Genomic DNA, 16,208 nt, shown 5'->3' on the forward strand with positions numbered 1-16,208 from the left:
TGGCCGCAGTACCAAGTGGACTCAGTCCCACCCCACCAAATAGTAACAATAAGTCAAAGTCAAAGTCACATTGCAACTGACGGTCAGTCAGTGAGTAAGTCTTGATGTCGAGCCCCATGTGGGGCTCATGACCAGATATTAATTACTACCGTTTGACATTTACGGTCTTATTTTTGTGGGGCGCCCTCTCTGACGAGATAACGGATCTGTCTTTTGCGTATGCTGCTGGACCTTGCCAGTTCGGTCTTTCTAGAATCTGAGTCTATTGGGGCACGGGACCATATTTTACTGTCTCAGATTTGAGACTTCCATTTTCGTCGCCTCCTACGACTCGCAGGGTCACGGTGGAGGTATTCGACNGGCATCACACTTTCAGTCTTACAATAACCGATTACAATATTCCGGGGATACTGGACTCAGACGGATATTCCGATGTTTCTTCTTTGGAGGCTGTTCCGCGACTCCTGTCTTCTCCGAAGACTATTCCGAGACTGACCGGCTTCGTGTCGAAGCTGGGCTATTTATCCTTGGCCGCTGCTAGGTAACGAACCCTCTGTTATAGCGGTGGAGACGTTGCATTGTTGGTTCCGCGTTTCCTACGCAATAACCCATTGTTATCGCGTTGTCTCTGTGGGAACCTTCGCGTATTCTCGTAACCGTGGAGATTCGATGTTCTCGGTACAACGGCTCACTGTTGGGGTTACAGTGCCGCTATTGTTACTTCCTATGTAACGGTCCATTCTAGCGTTTCCCTAGGAGCGTCTCTTCTGGACACCCGACACGTTACAATATTATTCATCAACGCTGAGAATGGTGACAGTAAGTCTTCCCGAAACGTCGGTGAACTTATACCGGACTGTACGGATTGATATCGCAAAAAAACATAACTTTTTTTACTCCCTGTTGTGAAACCCACAAATCGGGAATGATATGTGAATTAATTATCTTCTCACACAGACCTAGAATTATTCATAATTTTGAAAGTACAATATTTACTCGTATGTACGTAAATAGCAACACTGCTATTTTACATGCCTCAGAGTTGCTCTCATGTACCTCATATACCTAAGTTAGAGAACGGAGTTTAACGTAATAATCGCTCAAAGTTGATGACACAGCTGGAGTAACATATTTAGTGATGTGTGTATGAAGGAGTTGACCTGCCTGCACATTACGTATTCTGTTAAAATCAGACACAAGTTATGCACTAACTGGAAGCAATACAGAGCAGTTTTTAAAATGTATATTCATGTAAACGACATACATCCCCTTTAAATAGATTTCTTCTTGCTTTTGTATGAACGAGCCTCTATCTGTGGTTGAATAATGAATTATTTACATGCAGATATGTATACAGCGCGTCTATCAGTGTTCTGTAGTAAATTAAAATAGCTTAATCAGCAAAGATCACTGGCAGAGGTCGATAACAAATATGAGCGTGATAAAACAAAGTCCACGCAGGCATCCTGCTGACCTTCGCATAATGCTGACGGAGAAAACTCGCGGAATTTTGGGAGAGACGTAGAATCTTGCGTCGGTAACTGTTAGAGTACAGACGTCCAAGGGTGAGGCTCCGAAAAAATGACTGACGAACATCAAAGTACATAGCAGGAGGACGAAGATTCCCAGTTATCTCCTATTCCAAGTTAAGCCCCGTGGGAACTAAATCAAAAGCAAGACGGGACGAAGCATTGAGATGCCTTCCTTCAGACGTTAGGAAATCCTAAGGAAAGTGATCTCGCTCGTAACCAAGCAGATTTCATTAAGTTTAGGCAGGTATGTACGAGTATTCTGCAATTATTCAGATTTTAGTGGTATCGTAGTATCAGAAGTAATGTCCCATTAGCAACCACAGTGTGTGTGTGTGTGGGGGGGGGGCATTAGATTCAACAGCTGATAATTTTGTCTCGGCTTAGATAGAGGCTGTTTTTCATAACAACGGCTTTAAAAATCCTTCATTCCCAAAATGACAAAGAGGGAAACGAGCTGTATCCACCGTGTGCAAAGCACTGGAACCCTCGAAAAGGGGCATAAAAACAAGTTGGCGGTTAAAGGTAGCAGCAGCAGAAATAATGCCCACAGCCCATTATAAAATGGTTGGAGGCAGTAGCAGCCACCACTAAAAAGAGAATATTTTATATATGGTGCCCTCCACACACGTAGGTCACAACATTTCTGTGGAACTTTGATGTGTTATACTTGAATAAAGTCAGAGATAGGTAAAGGAAATGATCATCTGGAGGCTGAAATAGAAGAAATCTGAATGTAGTTCCCAGGAACATTTTCAAGGTTAATGCGTTTACTGACATCGGAAGAAAAAGTTTACGGCCCTCGATTCTTCGCTGAATCCATAGTGACGGAAATTGTCTTTCTCGACTTGCTGCAAGAATGGCTAGTGCTACAGCTGGAGGTAGACGTGCAAAATCTTATCTTTCAACATGTCAAGTCAGATGTCTATAACGAAGTACCTGGATCAAACCCTTCCTAATCGATGACTTCGGAGTGAACGCCCTACGAAATGCCTCACCCCCACAGATCATCATACCTCACACCAGCGGCGCTTTTTCTTCTGGGGATTGTAACCACGAGATCTGTGTCGTCAGTTGCTGACCGGGCGACGATCGAAGAGCTCAAGACATTCATCATGATAGCTTCTGCAGAGTTGACAACAATACTATCGCAAGATTGCGACTTTAAAAAGAATGTCAGTTCGATATAAGATGAGTCAAATGAATTTTATTAACAAGTTAAACGTTTTGAGATGAATTATAAAACGGTTATAATTTTCTAACAGGGCTTTAACTGTTAGTTCCATGACGCTAGAAAAATATATAGGCCGGTCACAGCAGCCGCACGATCTAAGACATGACATGTCTTCCCTTGCTCGGACACTAGGATCGTGGGTTCCAGCCTAACTAGAGGCATGGATGTTTGTTGTGTGTGCCTTTATTCAGTATTTCTGTTGTTCTCTGTTTAGGTAGCGACCTTGCGACGAACTGATCACTCGTACAGGAAGTCCTACCGTCTGCGAAATATAATTAAGGAACTGAATAAGAGGCCAGGCCATGAATGGGCTTGAAGAACCACTGAAAAGAAAAAGAATATATGAGCCTATGATTAGCAAGCCAAACCAATAACAAAAATGAAGCATTATATTCCCATCCTTCCACTCTTCCTAGTAGCCATATTCTAAGATGTTTCCCTATTAAAATTCTATAAGCACGCATTGTTTGTTTTACTACGTATTTGTAATATATGGCAGGTCCTGTCATTCAGTGAAAGTGTTGTCACAGAATTTATGGGTCAGACTGTAATTGAAAATTTGTTGCGATCAGTCACGTTGTCGAAGTCAATCCTAGCGGAAGCCTTTTTGTCTTCCCTCCATCCAGGCGAATGCTTGGATAGTGGACTAACTTTTTTATTGCTAGTGGGGTGGGACTAAGTCCCTTGTACAGCGGCCACTTCTGGCCTATTGTACCAGCCCCAGATGATAGGTGAGGGTGATTGTGGAGCAATTGGTGGAATGAAGATTGGCAGGGGAAACCGAAGTACTCGGAGAAAACCTGCCCCAGCGCCAGTTTTTCCACCACAAATCCAACTTGACCAGACCCGGGATCGAACCCGGGACGCCGCGGTGGGAAGCCAGCGACTAACCGCATAAGCTATGTCGCGGCCTTAGGTTAGTGGTCTAAGGAGAGCCACAATCATTTCAACCTACCCTGAGATTCATCATTATCATCAACCTATCACATCCCAATATCAGCAGTTGATACGAATTTACCTTAGTAACATACCAAAATAAGAGACTAAAAATTGTAATGATTTAATTTTCGTGGGCAGTCTTGAAAGTGGAACTTCTTGTTGTGTTCCTAGATTGCTGATGTGTCACTTTGTCATTCTTGTATAAATGTCACTTCTACAACACACAAATATTATCCTTTTGGACATTACCCATCGTCTTGTCTTTATCTTAAACATCGTCCTGTTTATTTTTCAAAACACAGCATTTCGGAGACTGGATACTGTCTCCGTCTTCAGGTAAAACGTACTGAGTTGGGCCCAACACACAGAGCAAGTCCCTTTTTGAAAAATAAACAGGACGGTTTTTAGATGGAGATAAGACGACAGATAATGTCCAAAACATAATATTTGTACCGATGTAACATCGTCACAGGCTATTAGATCTCACTTCTACAACATATTATGACGTGTTGTAGAAGTGACATTTGTAAATCAATGACCACCTAGAACATCAACATTCAACGAGCAATAAAACAAGTTGTATATTCAAAATTCGGTCTAGAAAACCGAAATTAACGGCCGTGGGGATCCGTTTCGCTGACCACCGACACCCTCTATGCGCTAAATTTGGCACTAACTTCGCCGACAAGCGGCGGTCGCTCGGTCGGTGTAGCTCGCTTGCGGACCAAAACCACTTAGTTTTTTTTTTTTGTATATTCAAGTTTGCTCATGCAAAACAAATCATTAACCATTGTAACGGGCTACTCAAATTTAGTATTAAAAATTGTGATCTTGATTTTTCTACTTCGAACAGTATAGATTGCGATACTGTTTCAAGAAGCATTTATCACGCTATTCTAGCTAACAATATTCTTGGAAATTTAAATGAAAATACTATAGAAACACCTGATGTAAGAAACTAAATGGAGAAAGTCATAAAACTAGCGATTCTGACGGAATAGACAGCGGAGTAAAGAAAGCTGACTCCAGCAACAGGAAATAAATCTGGAGAAGAGAATTTTGTTTTCCTAAGGAAAAGAAACTCAGTACGAAGAATCATGCATTTTGAAAGATGATTTAGTTATATCAATATAGAAATGAAAAACATATTCGATGTCGGGGTCCAGTCAACTGGAAATAAGCCAAGGAGTTAGTAATTTATTGTAATCTGTGCTTAAAACGTATCACTATGTGAGAATTCTGTTTTCCTTAAGTTTGAAAAAAAACACTTGTACCCCAGTTAAAAATGGACGTATGACGTGCCTGGAAAGTTAGATATGTTCCTCACTTCCATTTCCTTACCCAAAATTAACCCGACTAAGTAAAAGTAAGGATAAATTTAAAGAGGCCTGATTCAGTGACTGATCAAGTACCCGTGCCCAGAAACTCTACCTGACAGGCTTGCTATGCATACAATGGTAAAAGTAATGTGATGATGAACTGAGAAATATATGGGATTGCAGGGATTGTGGTTTGCTTTACTATACTAACCCAAAATCTGCAACAAGTAACACCTGAGCCAGCCAATCCCCAATCCTATAATCAAAATCAGGAAGATCTGAGTAGGAAAAACGATCCTTAACCACTGCTCGTAAGGGACTATTTTTAACTGCGGTAAAAGAATAGATGTCTTTTAACTCTTAAAATTTTCCCCCATACCGGATTTAAGATCGAAATACTGAAGGATATTTAACACAGCTGATGATATGGTGCTCAGTGGAAGAGAAATGAGAGTTAATAGATATAAAAATGTCCTGTCAATGCGTCGTATTTTTCACTACACGTAATATTGGACCATTGAATAAAATGTGAATTATAAAAACCAAAGAAATACCCACTGAAACATAACATACACTGAGAATGTTAATAACGGAGAACATGTTGGAACTGGAATTAAATGAACACATCCGCTGCTGGTCTACGCTGAGGATGTGAGTCTACTGAGAGGTAACGTAGACATCACGAAGAGAAACAGAAGCTTTGACATTAGTAAGGAGGCTGGTCTAGAAGTAAATGCAGAGAAAACTACGCAGATGTTGCTGTCTTGTCACCAGAATGCAGGGCAAAATCGTGATATTCGGATAGTTAAAAAATTCCTTTCAATATGTGGCAGAATTAAATTTTTTGGAACGTCAGTAAATACCAAAAATTGACTCAGAATGAAATTAAGAGGATATTGAATTCGGGTAATGTTTGTTACCATTCATTCCAGAATCGTTCGTCTGCTTTCTAAAAATACAGAAATCAGAACATACAAAACTATCATTTTGTCTGTGGTTCTGTATGGGAGTGAAATTTGATCTCTGACATTAATGCAGGAACACAGACTAAGGGTGTTCGAGAACAGTGTGTTGAGGATAATACTTGGACCGAAAACAGGTGAAAACTGCATAATGAGGAGCTTCATAACTTGTACTTTTCCCAAAATATAATTAGAGTGACTGAGTCGAGGAGGATGAGATGGGCAGGACATGTAGCATGAATGGGGGAGAAAAGAAATGCATATAAGGTATTCGTGGGAAAGCCAGAAGGAAAGAGACCAATATGAAGACCAAGAGGTAGGTGGGTGAATAATATTAAAATGGATTACAGAGACATAGAATAAATGGTATGTATTCGATTGATCTTAGAATAGGGCCAAGCGGAGGGCTCTTGTGAACACGGTAATGACCCTTCGAGTTCCACAAAATTCTGGGAAGTTCTTGAGTAGCTGCACAATTGGCGGCTTCTCAAGAGGGGCTCAGCTCCATGAAATTTGTTGGTCAGTGAAACTGTTTGTTACAGAATATCTGTTTCCAGAGGAAATCATCCTTTACCAGAAGAAATACAAATATAAAAATTTATTCAGAAGAACTAGTGAATTTTAGAGGCCTGCTAAATTAAAAAGTGGCGCAATTCTTAGTTCGCTTGTCGACTAAAATCACGGAGTTTGTTTTTTGTTTGATTCATACACATTTATGCTATAATATCATTTCTGTACAATATCATACATGTGGGCAATCCATACATACAAATGTGAGAAAAGAGAAAATCTGTTATTAATTCTGCAAAATTCACTAACGAAACAGATTGATGCCCAAAAATGTATGATGTCGACCACATCAGAGTAAATTTCATAACAATCTTGACTAACAAAGAAAGTTTATACAGCATCCTGCATAGGCCTTCTGAAAAGATACATTTTTCAGTGGAGCTTCAAGTTATTATATTGTAGTAAGTTCTGCAGCTGATCTGTATAATGATATCAGCCATATACGTACGTAAAAAAGGGAGTATTGTTTCTTTGCTACATATGCTTGAAAATAGCAGGAGGAATGTATATATAGTGACATGACGCCTGAAAGCCGGAATAGTGGAGCCAGAGTCAGATGTCCGTTGACAAGCAGCGGCTAAGTAAACACTAGTTTCCGCTATAACAGATAGCAGCGAACGAGTCATTGCTAGGTAACAATTTACTAAACACAAGATTCCGGGGACAATTAACTTTTGGACGTGGTAACATCCATGCGTGCCGCATAGCAGTTATAACAAAGAGTGTAGACAACGCGATCCAGAATTCGAGATATTAGAGACTAGATCGAGATTCAGAAAACAATGAGAGGTTCCTCGTAGAGATACTCCAACCAGACGTTCAATGTTTGAACTGTTGTAAACAACTGTAATTGTAAAGAAGCACCAATAAATCCAATCATCAAATCCAGAACCCACAATTATTAGTCACGCCTACCCCGTATACGTGACAATGTACAGAGGCTACTGAAATTTCCTATTTTATTCAATAAGATATTTATTTAGGCACTTGTAAACTACATCTTCCGTCGTATTACCTACATAGAACTACTTGGGTAATCCTGCTGGTTGCAGATCAGGGCTCTCGGCATGATTTTAAAGAGCAGATCTATCTGAATATGTTCTACGTGTATGTTTTGAAAAGGAAATAATCCTTCCAAACTTTCATATACTAAGCCACATTCCATGATAAATACTAACTACATTTCACAGTTCCGTATAAAAAATTATCAATATTCACACAACGTACACTGCAAGAAAAAAAATTACGCTCTTTTGTATTCTGTTCTATAACTTACCTTCATGCAACGTGTTGCGTAATTTCACAGCCTTCAACTCACCCATTACAGAACCTGTATTTATATATATTAATACATGAAGATAAAGGCTTTATAAAACATTCGCATGCCCACTACCAAAGAGAAAGACTACTCACTTTTTACTATCAGAATTACGATTCCAACGTTGGTATTCTAATGATAAATAAGATAAGCGTGGCACTGCGGACTGAAAGTCATGCAGACGACCAGGACTGAGAGTTTATACATGGTCGAATATTTTTCTTCCCAGTAGCAGATTACTTAAGCTGTCAGCAAATATAACGACGTTTCGGATGTAACTCCAGTGTTCTTACCTGCTGCCCATTTACGAACCAGGTGAGATTAGCTGCTGGGTACGACGCTTTGGAGGTACAGTTGGCTTGAATTTGCTCTCCAGTTGCATAACGGAACTTGTCCACAGTCAGCATGGGTTCCTCGGCGGGAATATCTGAGAAAAATCAAGTATAATACTTCAGCCAAACTGTAAATTGGTTCGACAACAGTTAAACGAGTCACACCATTTCGTGACTTTATATACATATTTACATAATACGAGGTTGAATTTAAGATTCTATTACATGTACATAATAATATAATCTTCAATTATATACTCATATGTAATAGAATCTTCAATTATATATATATATATATATATATACTCACATATAATAGAATCTTCAATGCAACTTCGGGCGTTATTGATCGAATCACTATTTAGTCCATATTTTCATGTAAATTTGCGAACAGTTCCGGACATACAGGACCATTATCAGGTATATATTGTGATCTCCATAAATTGTTATGCTCTACTGTGACACTACATAGCCCGTTACACGCTTATGGACCCCCATAACCTGATACAGTGATGGCTTTACCTGACCTTACAGATGTGAGTCTAAGGTTTTTTATTTTAATAATACAGATTCGTTCCTGATAAAATAATTTGACATTTAAAATAATTAATAATTCTAAATTATATAAAATGATATTCATGCTCTCTCGCTCTCCTTCCGTGGTAGTTCTGATGTACTTACACAGTGGCAGCTTTATGTTCGAAATTATTCTTCAGAAAAGATGTAACGTACTTCACTGTTTTAAACGAGAAAGCAGGAACCAAGTATAAGTTATGAAAGAGAATAAGGAAAAGAAGAAATGGGGTGTAGCATAATATTTAAACGTCCCTCCCCCCGCTGTTGGTGAGTCACTTCTATGACGGCTCCACGTTTTTAGAATAATTCTCAACTTGCACAGCTAAGTCCCGATCTCATTTTGACGGTCGCTCCGGCCATTTTAGAGACCTCGCTGTAGAACGGGTAGGTGTTTGGGAATGTAGGTAGTGACTGTTGGAGCCAGTAAGCGTATGTAAGTAGCTTATAATTGAGGTAGGATCGGCTCATGTGAAATATCCGGGTGTGTCGGTCTACTCAGGATGTGGTAGAGCTGATATTATGCCTTAGGGTGTATAGGAAATCGCTCAGACAGCACGGGAAGAACTTACACTGACTAATTTGCACGAACACCATATCAGCTTTACATAATTTTATTTATTTTTACTGTGCATTTAATACCGAATCAGTCACTTCACTTGCTGAAGTGATCACTTCCGTATTCCGTATTGAGGGGGTGGGCTTCCCCATGCACTTAGACCGGTTACTGGTCCATTGTGCGTCCGCCTTTAATTTCCACTGTCTCCATACCCTACCGGTACTGGTGCTTACTATCAGTCCCTTTCTGCCAGCGAGGTTCCAACTTCTTACTGGCAGTGGTATCTAATAGTTAGTCCCTTTCTGTCAGCGAGGTCGTCCCTCCTCTGGCAGGGGTTCCTAGTCCCTTTCTGCCAGCAAGGTTTCTACCCTCTACTTGGCAGTGGTATCTAATACTTTAGTCCATTTCTGTCAGAGAGGTCCCCCCTCCTATGGCAGTGGTACCTGATACTTCCCCCATCTATCGGAGGAACTGGAAATTAGTTGGGCGGGAAACTTGGCCTAATTTTGCTCAGAGGTCTAAAGACATGAGGTTCTTTTACGTGCCGTAAATCTACGACACGGGACCCACGGCTTAAAGGCCCTCCCGGAGGACTTGTTCCCTGAATTTTTCCGCACTTAAAAATTCCACGACCTCCGCCGGGTTTTTGAACCCGCGTACCTTGAGTCATGAGGTGGGAACGTTACCCCTAGACTACGGAGGCCGCTAAGTGATCACTTACTGATTGTATGTTTATTCTTGTACAGCTCGGATTTCTGGCAAACTTCTTCTTTTACTAAGTGAACTTGTATAAACATTAATAAGGTACAAGACTGACGGTGACGCGTGAAGCAGCTTTGCGTCCGTAGACTTCAGAATCTTGGAAAGGAGTAATTTGGCGAATGGGCTCTCCAGAAACTTAATACATTTCCGAATGATACGGATTTATTGCACGATTTTAACTCTTAAACACTCAGCTGCAACTTCTGACAGCATCTTCATGTACTTCATGTATAATCAGCTTGGAGTGAGTCTCTGGCCCACATATTCTTGAGTTAGAGATTGCACTAGCTGTCATATCTCAGATTTCAATAGATATGTCGCCGTAGCTCATCCTTGAGTTACAGATTGCACTAGCTGTCAAATCTCAGATTTCCATAGATATGCCGCCGTAGCTCAAACCACTAAAATTCCACGAAGCGTAGCGAGTACTACATTATGTGCACACAGCAAGAATGAGTTTATGGCCCTTTCTGAATGCAAAAATGTGTGTAACTGGTTACTTCTTACTCATAAGTTATAGTTTCGACTTAATTGTTCTTAATTAACACAATTTATAGTAATCTTAATTCTAGTGAACGGTTACAAACAATGTGAAACAATTTATTTCCTGAAAAAAAACAGTCTTCTGGGATGTGGCGCCGTATAGATATTGTGTTAACCGACGTTTCGGGGGAACTTATCGCCTCCATCTTCAGGGTAGAAGAAAAGAGAATAAAATCCGCGAGCAAGGAACCAGCGTGAGTAGGTTAGTTAGAAATCTGTTAACACCTGCTCACGCTCACGCACACCTCAAATCTTACAATTTATTTCCTCTGGAATTTCTACGGGAGTTTTCCACTAATCTGAATTTCCTGTTGACTGATTACATACAGTCTATTGATTTTCAAGCGTCAGATGCAACCATTCTTGGCCAAAATATTTTACTTGACAATGCACTTTTGATTCATAACTCTGACGCAAGATTATTTTTGTATATTTTTCTCATGAACTTCGGCGTACTCCCTGAAATTTTTCACAAGAATTGTAACTGAGCTACTGCATCTCTCTCGCGAGATATTTATGATGATTACTTATCCTGGCTCACCCCTATTGTACCTTTCACAGAACCACCACACCGCATTCACCCCAGGAAAGCGACCGACCCGTTAAACTACGATTCCGACTAAACTACAATGGACTTCTCGTAGAAGGTTTTATAAACCTTGTGATAAGATATAGCGGCATTAATCAACGAGCTGATGACCTCACCATTTACCTATGTTTGTAACGGTGAACAAATGCGCCCAGATACTTTCATTTTGATTACCACAAAAAGTGTATAGTGTAAGCTGGAACATAGCTTCTGGGTGCAAAAGTATGGTTCATGGGCGCCACAGTGTGCTTTTCTATGAGTATCAGCTAGTTTTACAGGGAGACAGTCAGATATATCCTCACAGTCTTAATTATAAGTCGTTTGAGACTATTTTTGATGACGTCCCTTAAAAAAGAAGAATAGAAAAAACAATTTTTATATACATTTAATATTATTAATATTTAGCGTTTTTTCTTCTTTTCTTCAATTGTGATTTTATTCAGACTCCAGCGGTCAGGTGATAGTTTGCCTTTATAGAACAGCCACCGTATTGATTCGTTTGAAAATTAATTTATATAGTCAATATAATAAATACTCGAAATAACACATAAAGCCAAGTTCCTCTCAAATACTTCCAACTATTACAAAATCTAAAATTAAAGATACATTTTGAACGACCGCCGTGTTGTTTTACTTTTCAAAAATAAGTTTAAATAAAATTATATTAAGTTAAGAAAAACGAATAAGAAAGGAGGCTAAACGTTGTGATATAGGACCATTATGAAAACTTCATTTTTCATTTTGATTGTTCATTTTTCTATTATGATAAATTGTTTTAACTATTGGAACATTCGAATTAATTTTCTTGAGGTACTTTTGACTTTCAGCTATTAATGCGTATTTATAACCACTTGTAAATATTTCGAAACGGGTTTCCGCAAAGGCTCTGGTTACACAGGTTAACATAGTAAGGAAACTGTTTACTTGTGTGACACAATTATTCCTTGTGGAGTTTCCTCCCCACCACGATTTTTCAGTGACACGAAAATTTTAATTGAGATATGCTAAATGTAGGTGCATATTCATAGCAGTATCTCCCCTCTGCCTGAAACAAATATATTGAAAACATGGACTATACGAGGTTTGGAGCAGATCTACGAAATCTGTATGAAGCAATATTGTTTTTCGCGCGTTAAAAAATTCGAACTTGGTGAGGCCGTAAATATTTAAGGTACGTCTGGTAACTTTAAGCTGTTAAGAATATATATAATTCGAAACTAAGCAATGAAAAAACCGACGTATTTTGTAATTATGACATATTATGCTTTATTTGGAATGTCTACGAAGTATGGGTAAAGAAAGGGGAGGCAGGTGTCAGGGCAAGTGCAAAGCACAGTTTAAAATTCGCTGACTATTCAGCAATATCCTTTGTCAAAATTGCTGGGTTTTTAACTTCGTCCATCGTCCGGTATTCTAGAAATTAGAAAACAACATGTTTCGGAAATTGGATCTGTTTCTGTCCTCAGGTGTTGAGAAGAAACAACTACTCTGTTGGATCTCTTAGAAAGCGCTAACCGCAATCACTTCTTCTCAGGGATCCAATAGACTAGGTGTCTCCACACAACTGAGGACGGAAACAGGTTCAGTTCTCGAAACGCTGTGTTTTCTACTTTCTAGAATACCGGACGATGGAGGAAGTCCAAAATCCCAGCAATTCTGAGCATTATGCACCATTGTCAGAACTCCTTAGAATCCGATATCCGTTGTGTCTTAACGTGCTAATGCTGCAGTCATCAGAAGCAACGTGTGTAACATGCGAAGAATATTTCTCCGGTCTGGAAGCTAATAAGAAGCAAACTCGGTACTGCCTGTCGCTGATGATTTATTTACATGACATCCGTAAATATTTCGAACAGAGTATAATTTATAATTATACTAATTCATCAGCTTCATAACTTGTACTCTTCTCCAAGTATAATTAGAATGATCTAGTCAAGGAGGATTAGGTTGGCAGGGCATGTAGCACGAATGGGTGAGAAGAGGAATGCATATAGAATATTTGTGGGAAAGCCAGAAGGAAAGAGATCACTAGGAAGAGCAAGATGTACGTGGGCAGACAATAATAGAATGGATATTAGAGACACAGGATGGGGTGGTATGGATTGGATTGATCTGGTTCAGGATAGGGACCAGTTGAGGGCTCTTGTGAACACAGTAATGAACTTTAGGGTTCCATAAATGCTGGGAAATTCTTGAGCACCAATAAATCCAATCATCAAATCTAGAACACACAATTATTAGTCACGCCTACCCCGTATACGTGACAATACACAGAGGCTACTGAAATTTCCTATGGGATGGTATGGATTGGATTGATCTGGCTCATGATAGGGACCAGTGGAAAAAGTAAGTAACTAATTACATTGCAATAATAGGGTTCACAATTACACTATCTGGATTAAGTTTATGGAGTTACGAAGACCACAAGGGATTTCTTGCGGTAGTTGTTGCAACTACTTACGACTGAAACAACACATGAGATCTAACACTGATGGAAGTTTGAACTTTCATTTTGGTTTGTATTTTATTTCTGGAAGTAATTATTAGTGTACACACTTAACATGAAGTGTATGAGTTATATACTATATCATGTTATACTCCTCTTAGTGCAAGAAGTCACTTCAAATAACATTTTGAAAGGAAACAATGCCACATTCATAAGCAAAACGCTCATTAAAAAGAGAATCTGGATCTAAAACAAGAGGAGAGACAATGAAAAAAAATATCATACAAGAGACTCCAAAATGCCTACCTAATAGTGATAATACAAATACATCAGTAAAACTGAGATCCAAGAGATATGAAAATGCCATGCGAAAAAAAGGAGGAGGGTAGAGTTGATTCGAAACCAAAAGAAATATACCAACTGAGACAGCAGGGCGCGGTGGGTGAGAGGGCTCACAATAAAGAGCAATCTGAAAAAACCACTTACNACCTAATTTGATTTTCATTCCCCTTTCCATAGAGAAATGTATAGTCTCCTGTTGGTGCGATGCCACCTCCATCCCATCTGCCCTCCTCTACTCCCGCTAAATCTAACTTATATTTTAAGATTTATTCTGCCACAAACCTACACAAATTTAGAACATTCCAAGTGCCAAATCTCATATCCATTTTCTTTAGCTTAGGTCGTTTTTTCAAGGAATCCGTCCAGGTCCGAGGCTTTGTGTTCATTTTCGTAACATTACTCGTAATTATTTTTACGGTGAGGAGTTGTTAGCCCCAAGCCAAAATCCCAAGCTGGTGGAGCACCCCTAATCGGCTGGCCGCGACTGCTTATCCAATATATTCGCAGCTTCCATCCAAAACTGGAGGGCGTCTCCTCCATCCGCAACCTGAGGACGCGCCATGCCGTGGTGACAGGAACCCACCTCCGGAAGTACCCTATTAAAATTTTGTTAGGCGATTTCTATGCCAAAGTAGGGAAGGAAGACATTTTCAATCAACATTTGGGAATCAGAGTTTGCATGAAATTAGTAATGATAATGGAGTTAGAGTAGTAAACTTTGCCACATCACTTTGCCACTTACTGTCAAAAGTACAATGTTCCCACATCGTAACATCCATAAATTTACTTGGGCATCTCCTGATTGGAAGATACACAATCAAATAGACCATATTTTGATAGATAGGAGACGGCACTCAAGTATACTTGATGTCCGATCATTCAAGGCAGCAGATTGTGATACTGACCACTACCTGGTGGTGGCAAAGGTTAGGGAAAAACTGGCAGTGAGCAAACAAGCAACACACAGAGTTCATATGGAGAATTTCAATCTCAAGAAATTAAATGAGGTAGAGGGTAAAGAGCAGTACTGTGTTGAAATCTCAAATAGGTTTGCGTCTTTGGAAAACTTGGAAACTGAGGTGGATGTTAATAAAGCTTGGGCAACTATTAGAGAGAATATAAAAATGTCTGCCAAAGAGAGTCTAGGTTATTGTGAACCGAAGAAGCATTAGCCATGGTTCGATGAAGGATGCTCAAAATTAATAGATCAAAGAACGCAGGACAAATTTCAATGGTTACAGGATCCAAGGGATAATCTGAACAATATAAGACGTGAAACCAGCAGGCATTTCAGGAACAAAAAGCGGGAATATCTGAAAGACAAAATTGATGAGCTTTCATTGAACAGTAAGAACAAGAATATTAGAGACCTATATAGAGGAATAAATGACTTTAAGAGGGGTTACCAGCCTAGCAGTAACTTAGTGAAGGATGAGAATGGTGATCTGCTTGCAGACTCCCACAACATTTTGAATAGGTGGAGGAACTACATCTCTCATTTATTGAATGTACATAGGGTCAGTGATGTTAGGCAGACAGAAATCCATACAGTTGAGCCATTAATACCTGATCCAAGCGCCTTTGAGGTTGAAAGTGCTATTGAAAAATTGAAACGGTATCATTCGCCAGGTAGTGGCCAAATTCCGGCAGAACTTATTCAGGCAGGAGGTGAAATATTACGTTCTAAGATCCACAATCTAATTACTTCTATTTGGCATAAGGAAAATTGCCTGATCAGTGGCAGGAGTCTATTACTGTACCAGTTCACAAGAAGGGTGATAAAACTGACTGTAGTAATTATCGGGGGATATCACTGCTATCAACTTCATATAAAATTTTCTTCAATATTCATCTTTCAAGGTGAAGTCCGTATATAGATGAAATAATTGGGGATCATCAGTGTGGATTTCGACGTAACAGATCAACTAGAGATCAGATCTTTTGCATTCGTCAGATATTTGAGAAAAAATGGGAGTACAATGAGAGAGTACAGTTAGGAGGGAATTATCGTACAATATTCTAATAGAGTTTGGAATACCCTTGAAACTAGTTAGGTTGATTAAAATGTGTTTAAACGAAATGTATAGTAAAGTCCGTGTAGGTAAATATTTGTCTGGTAAATTTCCTATCCAGAATTATCTAAGAAAAGGAGATGCTTTATCGCCACTCCTTTTCAAATTTAGAATATGCC

At 39.4% G+C, this 16,208-nt stretch overlaps 1 protein-coding gene across 5 annotated transcripts in view; it reads right to left on the minus strand.

Annotated features, from left to right (window-relative positions):
• The window catches only part of LOC111866636, a 350,737-nt gene that overhangs the window by 93,165 nt on the left and 241,364 nt on the right, over positions 1-16,208 (minus strand). For 4 of the 5 annotated variants that reach the window (XM_023855772.2, XM_033752358.1, XM_023855774.2 and 1 more), the window contains one exon: positions 8,165-8,298. In XM_023855772.2, coding sequence (XP_023711540.1) covers positions 8,165-8,298 — 134 coding nt within the window. Of the gene's footprint in view, positions 1-3,001; positions 3,087-8,164; positions 8,299-16,208 lie in introns of those variants that run through there. The other variant, XM_033752359.1, reaches the window with a different exon arrangement.

The sequence above is a fragment of the Cryptotermes secundus genome, unplaced genomic scaffold, assembly GCF_002891405.2.
Source record: "Cryptotermes secundus unplaced genomic scaffold, Csec_1.0 scaffold967, whole genome shotgun sequence".
Classification (NCBI taxonomy): Eukaryota; Metazoa; Arthropoda; class Insecta; order Blattodea; family Kalotermitidae; genus Cryptotermes; species Cryptotermes secundus.